Raw genomic sequence first — 15,135 nt, forward strand, 5'->3', positions numbered from 1 at the left:
TTAGGCCAGATGGATGAAAAACCCCCAGTGAAAGTCTCTGAAAAGCTCTAGTAACGTGATTAGAAACCCCGGGCAGGGGGAAGAGGATGTACTGCCCAACCTCCAAGGCTGAGAAATGACATGGAAATTCCCTTCAGCAGCACACAATCCTACATCCCTCTACCCAGGCTGGACAAGGAATCCCTGCCACTGCTCACCTCAGCTTTGGCAATGTTGCAGCTTAAAACTACCCCAAAAGTGAAATGGCTACTAGCCCCATCCCCCAGAACTCTACTACGAAGGCAGAAGCAGCTCAGTATCACATCATCATCAAGCAGCAACCTTGGTATGAGAGCAGAACAGCTACCACTGGCCTTCCATCTGCTGCAGCTCTCCTGCTCAGCCTGGAAAAACTTCCCAGTCTATGTGATGAGGAAGAGGAGAACAGAGATTGGGAAAGGAGCCTGCACAGCATCCATGACTCCCAGGGCAGGTAATGCCCCCGTAGTGAGAGATTCCAGGTAACCACCTGCTTTCACTGGTGACAAACAGGACCACTCTGAGGATCTCTCCCCACCCAGCCTCACGCTGCAAAGCCTCTGGATCCTCTTCCTCCCCCGTATCTAACAGCCACCACTCACCGAGCACCAATGTCCTTTGGAGGGGAAGAGATTCCGAGCGAGGAGAGCCAGTCTGTGGGATGTCCCTGCTACAGAAACAGGAGCAACAAGGCCAAAGCTATCAGAGTTTGGGGGTTTCCAGTGCTGTGTGGTGTCACGAGAGGGGCAAAACTCAGAAGTCGTGTGCAAGAGTTAGCCAAGATCATCCACAGAAAGGAGAAACCGAGGAGCTGATATTGTGTGTGCCCTGCAGGAAGCAAAAGCCTAGAAACAAGAGAACCTGTATTGTCCAAAAAGGCAAGGCCAAGTCAAACTGACTGGTTTAAAAGGAGCAGCCTTCTGAGAGAGGAAGTGGGGATGCTGGACAAAGACAGGGCTGGAGTGGAGAGGGAACTAAGTTAAGATGCAAGGCAGTAAGGAAGGTGGAAAGCCCACCCCCCGAGCTTTATTTTTGCCTTCCCTAACTTGGTGGCTTTTCCATTGCATTCACAAGATACATCTGAGCAGAGAGGCTCAAGGTGGGAGGAGAAGGAGAGGAAGAGAGAGAGTGTAAAGGGCACCACGGTGCCAAAGTGCAACAACATAAAAAAATAAACTAAAAAGACAGGACACTCATTCTGCACTCAGGGCTCATACCATGCAGTAAGAGGGGCGGCCGGGGCTGCTCCCCACCAGTAAACAGGGAGTTCGCTCGCTTTAGTAAACTGGTTTTTCAGCCCACAAAGTAGGGTTGCCTAGCCAATGAGCAGTGATGTTCTTCAGTGAGACTGGCCGGTCGGGGAATGTGCTGCTACAGAACGGGGCCTGTTAGCAGGAGCACCCGCTCTCCGTTACTGGCTGCTCAGGAGGTTTCTCTAGTTTGATGTCAATCACTGCAGGAGAGGAGTTAAGGAAATCATCCAGCTCCAAGGAAAAACCAAAACACAGAGAAAGGGATCAGGATCTGAACTGGTTGTTAGCAGTCCCTGCATAAGGGATTTTAGCAGAACAGAACATATCCTGAACAGGATTAACTGCCAAACCAATGCACTGGGGGTGTCAAAACCATTGAAGAGGACAGAACTCAATCAGACAGCTCTGGGTACAAGACAGCCTTGTGCAAAAAGAGGAAAGTTGTACAGTATTTTAAAACTATGCAAATTTTAACCTAAGCTTGAGTGGAGAAAGCAAAACTTGTGCTTGCTGTTGTAAGTAGCTGGGTACATTTATATACAGACCACACACAGGGTCCTCAATTTACACCCAAAGACAAGCACCACGCAACGCTGGCTGTTTCTGACTGCAAAACCCCAGCAAGGCCCATCCCCACAACCTGCCTACAAGTCAGTAAGCTCCACCTAACAAAAGATAATTGCCAAATTCTACGAGAACAGGAAAAGTTACTGATGAGAAAAGCAAGGATACTGTCTTCTTTGCTCTTCTCTGGTGTGCTGTCCATCCCAGGTAAGGCAGCAGCCACACGACGGAAAAGCTGAAAAGGAGCAAGAGGAAAGGTGAAAGCTTGTCAGAAAAAAAAAATACATGTTAAAAAACATTGGTTTACAGTCCAAATTGTACAAACTGGTTATGTGGGTGCTTTAGCAAGCAAAGCAAAGATCCACAAATGCCCAGAGAGTTTTATCTAAGAAATTGAACAGGTTTTATTAAAGAAGTTACTCAGTGCCTACAAAACTCTTCTATTTTACCTGTTTCTACTGGACCAGAACACAGAATTAATTAGTAACAGTTCTTCCAGGGACAGATAGAACAATTCCCTCCTGCTCTCTGTAAGCATGTCACCTACCATTTCCAGCCTCAACTGCTTTTGCACCCAGCAAAGTCACAGTGCATGACTCAAGACTTCTGAGAAGCAACCTTGCAAGAGACAGAAGGTTTCAGAGGTTTATGGAATAACTGAGGTTTTACAGCCCATCCTTTCCATTCAATCCTGCTGCAAGAGCCATTTCCCAGCAGAACAGCTGGCTCCAGTGAGCTGTGTTGAAGCTATGAAGGATGTGCTAGAACTGAGAAGGACTCTCACATCCCCATAAAAATAAAAAAACCCCAGAAAATGGTTTTGCATCATTTTCCAAGCCAACGCTCAGAGCTCCTCCTGCCGACGTTAGCGCAGCAGCTAACACAGCACAGACACTGCCCGGCGTCTGGTGAGAAGTGCTGCATCAAGAACCAGAGGAATCAACTCCTAATGATGGTTTTTCTCCCAGTAGCTTGGCAGGGGCTTCTCATCCACACCACCACCACCACACTGCAGACACCTGGACCTCACAGCTGCCTTACTCCCCAAGTTCTGTCACGCTTCAGAGCAATTCCTGAACTAATGGAGAGTGGGATCAGAAGCTCAGAGCAAGAGGCAACGAGCACAAACTGAAAGACAAGAAGTTCTGTTTAAAGATTAGAAAAAAAATTCAAATGTTTTGGTTTGGGTTTTTTTGTTTTTTTTGTTTTGTTTTTGTTTTTTTACTGTACAGATAGTCAAACACTGTGACAGGTTGCCTGAAGAGATGGAGTCTCTATCCTTTGAGATAATCAAAACCCAACTAGTCAGTTCTGGGCAGGCTGCTCTGAGCACGTGGGTTGAACTAGATGATCTCCAGAGATCCCTTCCAACCTCAACTATTCCAAGATTTTCCTCTGCAGCTTGCAAACAGGAGCAGGAACTTCTACTCTAGTGCATCAGCATCTGCAATGATACTGACTGATGTCAAGGCTGATTTTAGAAAACAATGCATTAACTGTTAACAAAAGCAAGGGGAATGTACAAAACCATGTTTGGCTGCACAGAACAGTGGTGTTCCCATCCCTCAGCACTTGCTGGTTTTAGATCCTCCTTTCTTTCAAGGTAAGTTTCCTCAGCTTTAACTGGGAATCATTGACCAGACAGGAAAGGAGCTTCCAATAGATACAGCAGCAACGATCATCGGGCAAGAAGCATTTCAGGGGGTGATATTAAATAATACAAGCCAATATCTGATGGAATGTGAACCCCAAGCAGAAGCATAAACACCCAGAGCAGTAAAATACAGATTTCCTGTCTTTAGAACAGAACATCCATCTACCTGTTTCACATTGTATCCAGTCTTTGCACTGGTCTCAATAAACATCACATTCAGCTCTTTGGCTCTCTGTTCACCTTCTTCTGTAGTGATTTGCCTGGACAAAGATGCAAACAAAAGCAGAAAGACAGAAAGGAAGAACAGACAGGGAGAGTTAGAGATGCCTGTGACCGAGATGCTCTTCAATGGAGAGCTGCTTCACCAACCCTTCCAGGAGTGCATAGTCCACCTATGGAGACCTCAGGACCTCTCAAGTCTTTTAAGACCCTCAGGTCCTCCAACTAAGAATGAAACAACCTCAGAGAAGTTACCCAGGGAACACCTGGATTTATGACTATTAATAAGGGATGATCAGCAACAGGGTGAAATTTGCACAGCACATTTGAACCTCATTCCTCCAGGGAAGGAAGAATCCCCATCCGCTGCACCCGATACCAAAAGCAGCTTCCCAAAAATCAACAGAAGGGAATGCTGTGAGGTTCCAGTAAGATTTCAGAAAGGCTCCAGCAGTGAGTACGGGGCAACAGCAAGTGCCAGGCTGCTGCTGGTGAGCAAGCACCTGCAAATGCATCTCTGATCCATACCCTGTACATACCTGTTTGACATTATATCCTGCTTTAGCAGTGGTTTCAATATACATCGTACTCAATTCTCGGGCTTTTCTCTCACCCTCCTCTATAGAAACCTGTCTACAGCAATGAGAACAAATGACAAGAAAAGAAAAACCAAACCAAAGAAAAATAGTCCAAAAATGATAAAAATATAACTGCAGGGAAAAAAAAAAAACAACAACAAACCAGCCACCAACTGCAGCAACATGAACAGGAAAAGAAAAACAGTCCAAAAATGATAAAAATAAAACTGCAGGGGAAAAAAAAAACAACAACAAACCAGCCACCAACTGCAGCAACATGAACAGGAAAGAAAAACTCAACAGGCTGCACCGAATAAGAACAGTGTTATTTTTAGTTCAGCTTTTTGGCTTCAGAACTTAACTTGCATCATCACTTGGTTTCTACCATAGGATGAATGGCTTCCAACACACTGAATTCTATTTTGAAAAATGTAACCAAGCTCAGACTGATACTGTGGCTTTGACCAGCCTTAAAAGTACTTCAGGATTTCAGCCTAACACAAATCTCACTTCCTTTTAAAAGAAAGACAAGGCAGCTTCTTTTATTGATAGCTGGATATGCACTGTAATTCCAAATTCTATCCTCGACCAGGACTACTGTCCCTTCAGCATTAAACTTCTAAAATCAGAATTTCTAGTGCTACATGAACTTCAACTGTAGCTACATTTCAAAAAATTTGCTGGTATTTTTAATGCTTATGGCAGTGCTGGGCCAGCTGTCCTGCACACACACATTCTACTTCACTAATGTACTAGCAGGAAATAATCCACAGCAGAAATTATCCCATTGGGTTTTCCAGTTCCACATGAAATTGGATTTTGATAGAAATTAGGAAGCCTCAAATCTAAATGCCAGGTTATTTAGTTTGGGAACTGCAGTTATTTCTAGCTCTCAGGAGTGTGTAAGAGATACTAAGTGGTCAACATCCAGAGCTGGTTCAAGTAGAACATCTTGGATTTTGCTCAGTTGCTTTTGTAAGGTGATTTCAGAGACCAGACTGATCTGAGGTCTTGCCACCTGCAATTCTTAATCTAAATCACCTATAGACATTTTTGATCATATTTCTGAAACTCTGAGTGCTAAGTTTTACCAACATTTCCCAAGTGCAAGGCACAGGTAACTTAGAATGACCTCTCAGTGGACGTGGGAAGAGCCAAATAGTTGTCAAGACTCGGGGTGGTCTGTGTGGAGGACACAGAACACATTTTCTCCCCAGCACCACCAGTACAAAGCCCAGTTAGAGCCTGACTTTATCCTTTTCCCCACTGACTCAAACCACTTGCTGGTATTAGAATTGTCTATTATGCTTTCCCTGCTAGGCATGACAAACTAAAAACTAATAGCACGACCTGTACAGGGAGAAAAGGGCACAAAGCATCTCCTGACAGCAGTTTGTGCAGCCAAGGATGCTGGCTGTTGTCTCACACAAGCATCTGGACAACATCAAAACCACATCACAATACATGCTGAAGCCACGTGTACGCTGCAGGAGTGAGTAGAGAGAGGGTTAGGATTTAAAATGCGATAGCATCCAACAATGAAACAGTCAGATCCCTCTTAGGCTCATCATCCTGAGAAGCAGAGTAAACAAACAGGCAGTTCAGATAACAGTGCAAGATTTTTCTGAGAAAACATGAATGTTCCACCCGTGAGGCTTCTCCAGCTGTTATCTTTTGATCAGAAGTGTCTTGTGAACAGCCAAAGGATAAGGGTTTGATTTTATCAGACCCTATTTTGCTTTGAGATCCAGGTGTTCCCCAGTTTGGCTTTTTTGAGATGCCTTTTTTTACATTAAATAAGAATTCCCCATCACTTCAATGCCTCACATGTCCTATGACACATGCAGCACGCATTTTAGAGCCCCTGGTGTACGTGAAAATGTTGCAGTATTAGGATTGTAAAGCACTATCCATCTTCCCTTTGCCAACTACTACTGACACTAACCATTCAAATAAAAACCTCTCCTTACCTACACTGTTTCTGATGTCTTCATAAAGAATTAAAAACTTGGAAAACATTAAACATCATTTTTGCTAAATCAACAATCAAGAGAAGCATCTGAAATGGAAATGCAAAAGCACAACCCTGTGGTCTTCCAAGAAGCTTTTACACAGGTTATATTGGTCAAAGAGGTGTCGTAGGATTAAGAGTTTTAAAAGCAAAATGCTTTATAACACGTCCCAAAACATTAAATCCACGTGATTTTAATGGTCTAATTAAGTTTTAAGGTCTCTTGGGGAAGTGTGCTTTTGCTAATCTAGTTTCCTCTCCACACAGTTTGTGTTATGTATGACATTAAATTTATGCTCAGAGGGAAACCTCTTAGATTGATACTGTAAAAGCTCACGCTGCACCTTGTAACAAGAAGAAACTTTACCATGAACTTAAAGTTGCACATGCAGAAACAGTTCTGTAAATAGGATTATTAAAAAAAATGCAGGCTTCCTTGTTTTTGTGAGACATCTTTCTGGCTTTATATCAGCAAAAAAAATCAGACAAAATACACTATTGAGAAACATGCTGTAGAGATACTTAATTTAAGTAAAGTGAATTTTTTTAGGTGGGTTTGTTTTAACCAGAACTATTTGTAGAATAGCAAAAGGGAATAATTTTGCATATGCTGAATTTCATGACAAGCTATTTATGCTTCATTTAAAATCAACAATTGTTTTGAAGACAGACTAATCAGCCAGTTCTTTCCTTTTACTAGTCAGGGCAGCAAGGCTGCCAGCTCCCCTCCGTTACCTCTTGTCTGCCAGGTCAGTTTTGTTCCCCACCAACATGATGATGACATCGCTTCCTCTCTCTGTCCGAACGTCATCAATCCACTTGGAGGTTTGCTGGAAAGAATTCAAGTCTGTAGGGAAGAAGCAAAAGGGAGTGCTGAGGATAAAACTTTTCAGAGAGGAAGAATGCTATGCCTGTGCTCAGGTGCTTCTCCACATCTCCCCACACCAGATATAAATAACCCATAAATTGTTTTCCACTCAGACGGAAAAACAGGGCGGGGGAAAAATAATTTCTAACATTAATCATATTTTTTTTTTGCAGAACTTCTGGTTGTAAAGTATTAGTTCTGCTTCAGTGTAGTATTTCAAAGAATGAGACACCAAAGTATCACTCACTTGTAATGTCATAGACTACCACAGCAATAGTGGAGTCGCGGATGTAGCTGGGAATGAGACTGCGGAACCGCTCCTGGCCTGCTGTGTCCCAAAGCTGCAGCCGAACCTGCTGGTACCAGGCCAGGGAGAGCAGAAGGAGAGAGAGAGAAAGAGCAAGGGAGAAAAGAAAGGAGGAAACTGTCCTTTAGAGAAAAAGCCATTTCTAGAATCAACTGTATGTAGCTTAGTCTGAGAAGCTGAGGTTGACCTTGTAATCATGCCCCAAATAACCAACCACCACAGAAGCTGTTCTGACTCTGGAGATAATGGGCTTTAATTAATGCTCCTTTGCTTGCCTAGAGATTGTGCTGTTCCCAGAGAGCTCTGGGTTACAGCTCCTACCTCACTGCTGACAACCAGTGACAAAGAGCTGGTCTTCCTGCTCTACCCAGGATTATGTACGGGGTCTCCACAGCACTCCTAGCCTAGAGCATCCCAGATCAAAGCTTTCTGGGCAATTCCCACATGACAGACATGCAATTCCCTCAGCCCAGACACCACGTAGTAAAACAGCATCCATTCTCCAGCATCAAGCATCCAGAAGATGGCAATGAGGATTTTCATGCAAGATTAGGGCAATCAATAACTTCAGTTCCAGCAGAAACAAAAGCAAATGTTACCCACTGTCAGCTTCACGTGACTCAAAGGGCATCGGGTTCTCCCTTTCAGATAAGCACGAGAGTCAGAAACAAGCACAAATGCTCTGAGAGGGACAGTCTGATCTCCAGAACTATGCCCAAACACAAACTGACCTATTACACACGATAGCTCCAAGGTCTGGGACCTGCCTGTTTGAAACAGCAATGGTCAAAACACACCCAATTACCACAGTGAAGGCTGAACAAAAGCTTTTCACAACTGGGAGTGATATTGTTTCCTTCCAAGTCATTACCCCACGCAGCTCGCTGTACCCGCAGTGCTACACGGCCAGAAAACAAGATTGCTATTGGCATTCTCAACAGGCACGAGTTTCATAGGAGGGCAGATACTGGTTAATTACCTAAACTGGTTAGATGTGCTCACAAAGTGTTTATGGCCAGAACAGCGGTTAATAAGGCAGCTTGCAGGAGACTGGCTACAGGAGAAAGCAGTTTCAGAAGGACCAGTCATTGGCTTGTTTAGAAGAGAAACAAGCTGGACAGAGCACATGTCTGCAAAGCATCTTGCAGATTCAAAACAACACGGTATCTACATCAGGGTATGTAGATCTGATGCCCTGGGGCTTAAGGAAGATTAGGGCTTACAGCTAAAGCAATTAGCTGATGCTTCATTTCAAAAGTAGCCTTGATTACAGTAGCAAAAATCAGGGCTCTTCATTACCCCAGAAAACTCAGGGTGACCAACTCCAAGGACCTGGACAATATGACACCAGTGCTGGAAGATCAGATTGATAATGACAGCTTCTGGCTTTTGCTTCTGGATTTCACAACAAGCTTCCACACAGTCCCCAAGACACTGCTGCTACACCAGACCATGGACCAAGAAACTTTACCAAGGTGGTGATGTAAACACTCCAACCTTCAGACTCACAGTCAAAAAGGTAACTAGAGGAAGAACTGGGGAAGAACCAGCCCAGTAATCTTCTTGCAGGGAAGGGTAACACTACGTGAGGGAAGGCCTGCAGCTGAGAAAGTCATTCTGCAGTATTTCTGTGGCTTCTCATTTCTACGAGTCAAATTTTGTGTGCACCCATTTTTGGAGTGGGAAGAGAAAACATAAATAACCCACTCAAACATGACAGGGTGCTCATGGCCCTACTGGTCTGGAAAGATGAAAGGTCCTCAAGCAAGAATGAAGCCAGTCTCTTAGAAACAGGGTAACTTGTTTCAGAAATGGGCAGTATGGGTGTTCATCACAGATCTCCTCCCAGGCCACTTGCATTTCAAGGTGCCCAGCAGATTAATGATAATAAAGCAATTTCTCTTTTTCTTCTCAGGTCCCCACATGCTAGCTAACAGTTTTTCTCTACTAGTTAAGAGTATCTTGACTAGTCCTTAAGTAGGTCCTATGGGACAGTCCCTATTTTACACTACCATGACCAGTATTAACTTACAAGACACTAATTGAGTTCCCAAATACAGTCACCACTAAAGACAAAGCAAATATATAGCTCCTCAGAGTGGTAAAAGAAACAGTGTTTTCCTAATTGCACTAGTGCTCACCATTATCATGCTCTCAGAAGGACGTGAGCGTGTTCCTTCAATAACACAGGAAAACTAAAAGCCTCTCAGTCACTAAGAACAAAGAGCAGTAACAAGAAAAAAATGGAATTATCTGAAAAGATCAGACCATTATCAAAGTATGATGTCATCAGCTATTGCTTAATTATTTTTGACATGTTTGGAAACTGTTAAGAACCTTGGCTAGACTGGCAAGATGTTTCCACCTGCCTGAATAAACAGCATCCTGTAACTGTCACACCAGCAGGGAGAAAAGATGCCAGCCTGCCACGCTGCCTCACCCAGATGAGTTCCCAGTGTAAATCATCATGTGCCCATCTCAGCACTCCTCAAACACCAAACACATCCATTTTACACTAGTTTGCACCAAACAAGAAACCCTCCCAGAGTCAACTATTTAAGCTATAGGACAGGGAGAAAGGCCATGTAATTATTTGCCCTCAATTTGTAAGATAAATCATCAAATAAGTTTGTTATTATCTGTTAAGCAGTTCTGTTAACCAAAGCGAAACAAACCTCTGGTCTGTTTACAGAGACTGTAATCTAGATTTAGTGACAGAATAAAGGTGCCAGAGATTTTTCATCTGCACTAGATTCTTTACTCAAACTTCATCAATGGCTCACTGGTATAAATCCTGTCTAGATATTTATGCTGATACTGTGGCTTAAGTGAAAAAGTCAGAATCAATAACAAGGAATTATAATTAAGTGATTCTATTCATATCTTGTACTAAAACATTCATGCCAAGAGTTATGGAGAGTTTCCCTCTAAGCTTGTTTATTCTTTAGAATATGATTATGGAGCTACATCTCTTCTCTTTCAAAATGCCTCTGGTTACTCATATGAATCACCAGCTCTCCTCTTCAATGACATGGGAGTACTGAATCCTCCTAAGTCACTACACAGCTTTAATTTCAATGAGTGTTGCACTGTTTTACCCACTCTGACAGTATTCCACTGCTTCAACATCTGAAACTGTTACTTGTATTACCTCTCCAGTTACCCAGAATGGAAAAAAAAATTTAAAAATTCTGAGATTTAAAAAAAAAAAAACAAACCAGAAAAAGTAAAACAGCTTTCCAAAGGCTACCAATCATTTCTCATTCCAGCCAGCACAGACACACAAGAAGTCACAATCCCTACTCACCTACCTGCCAGTCCTCTGTGTATCACTTCCATCGTTTGAACTTTGAGCAGAACAGAGTTTTCCAGTTCTTCAGTTTCTGTGTTATGGGATGGAGTTACCACTGGTTGTGGGGGAAGATGATCAGCTACCTCCCCTCTGCACCTACAGTCCTGGGGTCAACAACCTATCTTAGCCCTTTTCAGATAACACCACCACTTCCAATGCACAAAAGGTACATGTTAAAAGCAAGGTCCCTGCAGACACTCAGGCTCAATACCTACTTGTGATGTCAAAGACAATGACAGCCACAGCAGAGTCACGGATGTAGCTGGGAATGAGGCTGCGGAACCTCTCCTGGCCGGCTGTATCCCACAGCTGCAGCCTGATCTGGGAAATGGAAAAGTGTAGGGGAAGAAGGAAAAGGGGAAAAGCAGGAAAAATGGAAAACAAAACCAAAACTCAAGTGAAATAAAAATAAAAAATAAAAAAATAAATAAATATTGCAAGGCAAAAAAATAATGCAACAAAAGGAAAGTTCAAATGGAACAGAAACATGAAAAGAGCCAACGGCACTTTCTGAGCACACTCTGGCAGCACCCTCAGCCTGGCACGTCTGAGAAGCCTCCCTCCCTCCACAGACCCACTCATAACTCACACACAGGAACACATTCTTCCATCATAAAAGCAAGATATCCCTGAAAAATATATTTTCTCACACCATCTACTAAGGAGGGCAATAAGCATACGTACCTCAGTGCATCCTGCCGTGTCAGGACTCTGGCTGTAACGGTCACACAACCAGACTGCAGCCTACAGCTAGCTAGATGTGCTCACCCCTCATCGTAAGGACTACAGCACGCAGCTGCTGGTTAACCCACCAGAAAACCTGATGTGGTGAAAAACAGTAGTGGGGTACACTCCAGAACAGCAAAAAACCTCTGGACTCGTAAGGCCCCACCTGAAGTACTGCGTCCAGTTCTGGAGCCCCCGTCACAAGAGAGACCTGGAGCAGCTGGAACAAGTCCAGAGGAGGCCACCAGGATGATGCGAGGGCTGGAGCAGCTCTGCTGTGAGGACAGGCTGAGAGAGTTGGGGCTGTTCCGCCTGGAGAAGAGAAGGCTCCGGGGAGATCTTACAGTGGCCTCCCAGTACCTGAAGGGGCTCCAGGAAGGCTGGGGAGGGACTTTTCATAAGGGCAGTTAATGACAGAACAAGGGGAAATGGGTTTAAGCTGAAAGAGGGGAGGTTTAGATGAGATATTAGGAAGAAGTTCTTCACTGTGAGGGTGGTCAGACCGTGTCCCAGGTTGCCCAGAGAAGCTGTGGCTGCTCCTCCCTGGAAGTGTTCTCGGCCAGGCTGGATGAGGCTTTGAGCAACCTGGTCTAGTGGAAGGTGTCCCTGCTGATGGCAGGGGGGTTGGGACTGGATGAGCTTTAAGGTCCCTTCCAACCCAAACCAGTCTGGGATTCTATGACTGGCTTATTTTGTGCTTAAATCCAACAAGTTGGGAAAGATATCAGGACACAGAAAAGGCAATACTACTTGGTCTTCAAAGAAAGAGGTTGTAGCTGTGACATGGAACTGTTAGACTGACAGTTGGGAGTGAGGATGGGGCTTCTCGTGGCCCCAGTTCCCCCCCACACACTGGCAATGTGCTGGAAATGGCACTTAGAGCTGCCCTCGGTGGGAGGCTGCTGGAGATGATTTTGAAGAACCCAACTCCATGTATATTTGTCCCTTCTGCTGGCTAGTACCTGCTACCCAGGCCATGTTCAGAGCTGAGTGATCTGGCACAGGTATAATTTCAGGATGTATTATGTGGTGTAAGGACATACCAAATATGCTGCAGTTAGAGCACTCTTTGTTTAAAGCACAGCAGTCAAAGCCTGTTGCAACATACATCAGCCATCCCCAAGGAATATGGATAGGAATTGCCCAAGGAAGTTGTGGCTGCTCCTCCCTGGAAGTGTTGAAGGCCAGGCTGGATGAGGCTTTGAGCAACCTGGTCTAGTGGAAGGTGTCCCTGCTGATGGCAGGGGGGTTGGGACTGGATGAGCTTTAAGGTCCCTTCCAACCCAAACCAGTCTGGGATTCTGTGATTCTATGATTATTTAAATGTCTGAATTTTCCTCGCTTGTATTCCTTCCTCCTCTTATCTACATTCAACACCTCTCTGTTATTTCAACAGCTTTTAGGGGCTCTGTGGACCACTTACACAATCGAGAAAACTAACAGTATATCAAACTTTGGAAGGAAAATGGTGTTTTCTGGATAGCAGGTGAGTGACATCCTGACCTACACAAGCACAAGAAATCACTGCTGCAAACAGCACACAGGCATTCCAACTTGCCTCCATAGGTGTCAAGCAGCATTCTCAACATCTTGTTCTTCTTCTGCCACTGCCAGCACCACTGAAGAATGTTATCCAAGTAGCTTTCCCCCAAAAAATTGATTAACCAAGGTCTTTTCTAATAGTAAATCACTGGTAAGATGGCAGAGGAACACTCAGGAAACTCACCACACACACTGGGCTGGGACTTCTTCAGAAGCAACAAACCCAAGGCAACACAAATTATTTTCATCACACCACTGGCCCCTTCCTCCTCCCCCCCCCAACACTTTCATACTTCTCAGCCAGTAGTAACACTAGCAAAAAAATGAACTACTGAAAAGACAAATACTGAAAGACAGGAGAGGGATGAGAGGGATCTCTTTATGCAAAAAGGAATCTCATGCAAGCTAAATGCAAAATTGCTTTATTAACAGTACATCAGAACTGTGTGGTGAAAGGAGCCTTGTTACGAGGAGGAACTGTGCCACCACTGGTCATCTTGAATGACTTCAAGACTTGGAACTACGTGGGGTCTGCTCAGACCCATTTATACTGACAATCCCAAATTCTGGGAGCAAACTATGCCTAAGGTACATATAGCAGACAGCCCAGTGCTTGGAATATGGACATTAGCTTGCCCCAATTTTGCATGAAAGATTTTTGACCTCCATTCTAGAGGTATCAGATATGAACAAGTTATCAGGAACAGGAGAGGGGGGTCAGTGATTTGATTCCACAAAGAGCACCATCCCTCTGAAGGCTGCTGTGGGATTTCAGAGCCGTTGGAGGAATGGCCAGGCGGAACAGCACGCACAGCAAGAGCTGCTCCCCTGACTGCAGTTGCCATGCGATCACCCAGACGCCTCACTTACCGTGCGATCTTCAAGATACATTGTTTTTGACAGGAAATCAATTCCAATGGTTGCCTGAAAAGAAGAACAGCATTAGTAACTGCAGCTTGCCTTCCAGCATCTGCAGATCACATCTTTCTGTACAAACTCTCAGAAATATTCACAAACTTCTAATCGAGCTGTTGAAGTCGTCTGCCTTCGATGGAGTTAATAAAAACAAAGGAATCTGGATATCTATCTACACCATCTTCATTTCACATCATTCTTCCAGCACGTCTCACCAGAACCTCCGAGTATGGATTTTAGCCTCAGACATTCATGCATCTGAACACATCATATCTGAACTGTCATCTCCTTCTGGTCTACAGTCTGGAAAGAATTATCTTCTTAGAACTAACCAAAAGGTGGAGGAAATTACTTATAAAAATTGCAGGCAACTGTGCTGAAAGCTAAAAAGCAATGTTTATTTGGGTCTTTCCATTTCAGAACGTGCTTCCTCTCCAGTGACATTCAGAAGCTTCATTTCCCAGGCAGCTCTTTCTATAAGTCTCCTTCCATTTGTGTCTGTGCTGCTGCACAGCAAGTTCAGTACAAAGACATTTAAAGTAAGAAGTCAGATGTGCTCACAGGCACCTAAATCAAGATGTCCCAGCCCCTTACAACCCTGGGAAACAGGAGACAGGCTACTGATGTATTTTAGACAGATTATCTCCAGTCCTAACAAACAGACGTGTTCTGGAAGGTCTCCATCAGAACCTGAACTATTTAACATTAGAAGAGACCACAACAGTCAGTTTCTGTAGGAAATGTTTATTTCTGGCAGTCCTATTCTCTGCAGCCAGGACACAGTTTATAACAACTACAATAAGCAGAGAAATCCAGGAGAGCACCTTACAAAAGAAACACAGAAAACACAAGAGGATCCAGTCCCAGTGAATGACTTGTCCTCAAAAAAAAAAAAAACCAAACCCATCTTGTTTTCATTTTCCAGCTTAAAATTATCCCAGTTTAAACCAGTAACTCCTTCTGGCCTGAATTAAATGAGAACACCGTAGTCTCATCTTCCTTAAAGATATTTGGTATCCCCTTGAAATACCACTGAGTGCTTTCCATGCAACTCTTCCTGAAATCTTCAGGCCTCTTACACATCTTCAGCTTTTCATCTGCAGCCCCTTCATCCCTACCCTACTCTTT

The 15,135-nt window shown here is 44.0% G+C and overlaps 1 protein-coding gene across 3 annotated transcripts in view; it reads right to left on the reverse strand.

Annotated features, from left to right (window-relative positions):
• Positions 1-764: 764 nt before the first annotated feature.
• The window catches only part of RAB6A (RAB6A, member RAS oncogene family), a 14,991-nt gene continuing 620 nt past the window's right edge, over positions 765-15,135 (reverse strand). Inside the window, exons 2-8 of one of the 3 annotated variants that reach the window (XM_029085338.1) lie at positions 13,963-14,016; positions 11,083-11,145; positions 7,413-7,455; positions 7,033-7,144; positions 3,656-3,749; positions 2,004-2,070; positions 765-1,471 (exon numbers count right to left, since the gene is read on the reverse strand). In XM_029085338.1, coding sequence (XP_028941171.1) covers positions 1,407-1,471; positions 2,004-2,070; positions 3,656-3,749; positions 7,033-7,144; positions 7,413-7,455; positions 11,083-11,145; positions 13,963-14,016 — 498 coding nt within the window. In that variant the 3' untranslated portion in view covers positions 765-1,406. Of the gene's footprint in view, positions 1,472-2,003; positions 2,071-3,655; positions 3,750-4,247; positions 4,342-7,032; positions 7,145-7,412; positions 7,519-11,039; positions 11,146-13,962; positions 14,017-15,135 lie in introns of all 3 variants that reach the window. The other 2 variants (XM_010169516.2, XM_010169508.2) reach the window with 2 other exon arrangements.

The sequence above is a fragment of the Antrostomus carolinensis genome, unplaced genomic scaffold (assembly GCF_000700745.2).
Source record: "Antrostomus carolinensis isolate BGI_N321 unplaced genomic scaffold, ASM70074v2 scaffold16210, whole genome shotgun sequence".
NCBI classification, from domain to species: Eukaryota; Metazoa; Chordata; class Aves; order Caprimulgiformes; family Caprimulgidae; genus Antrostomus; species Antrostomus carolinensis.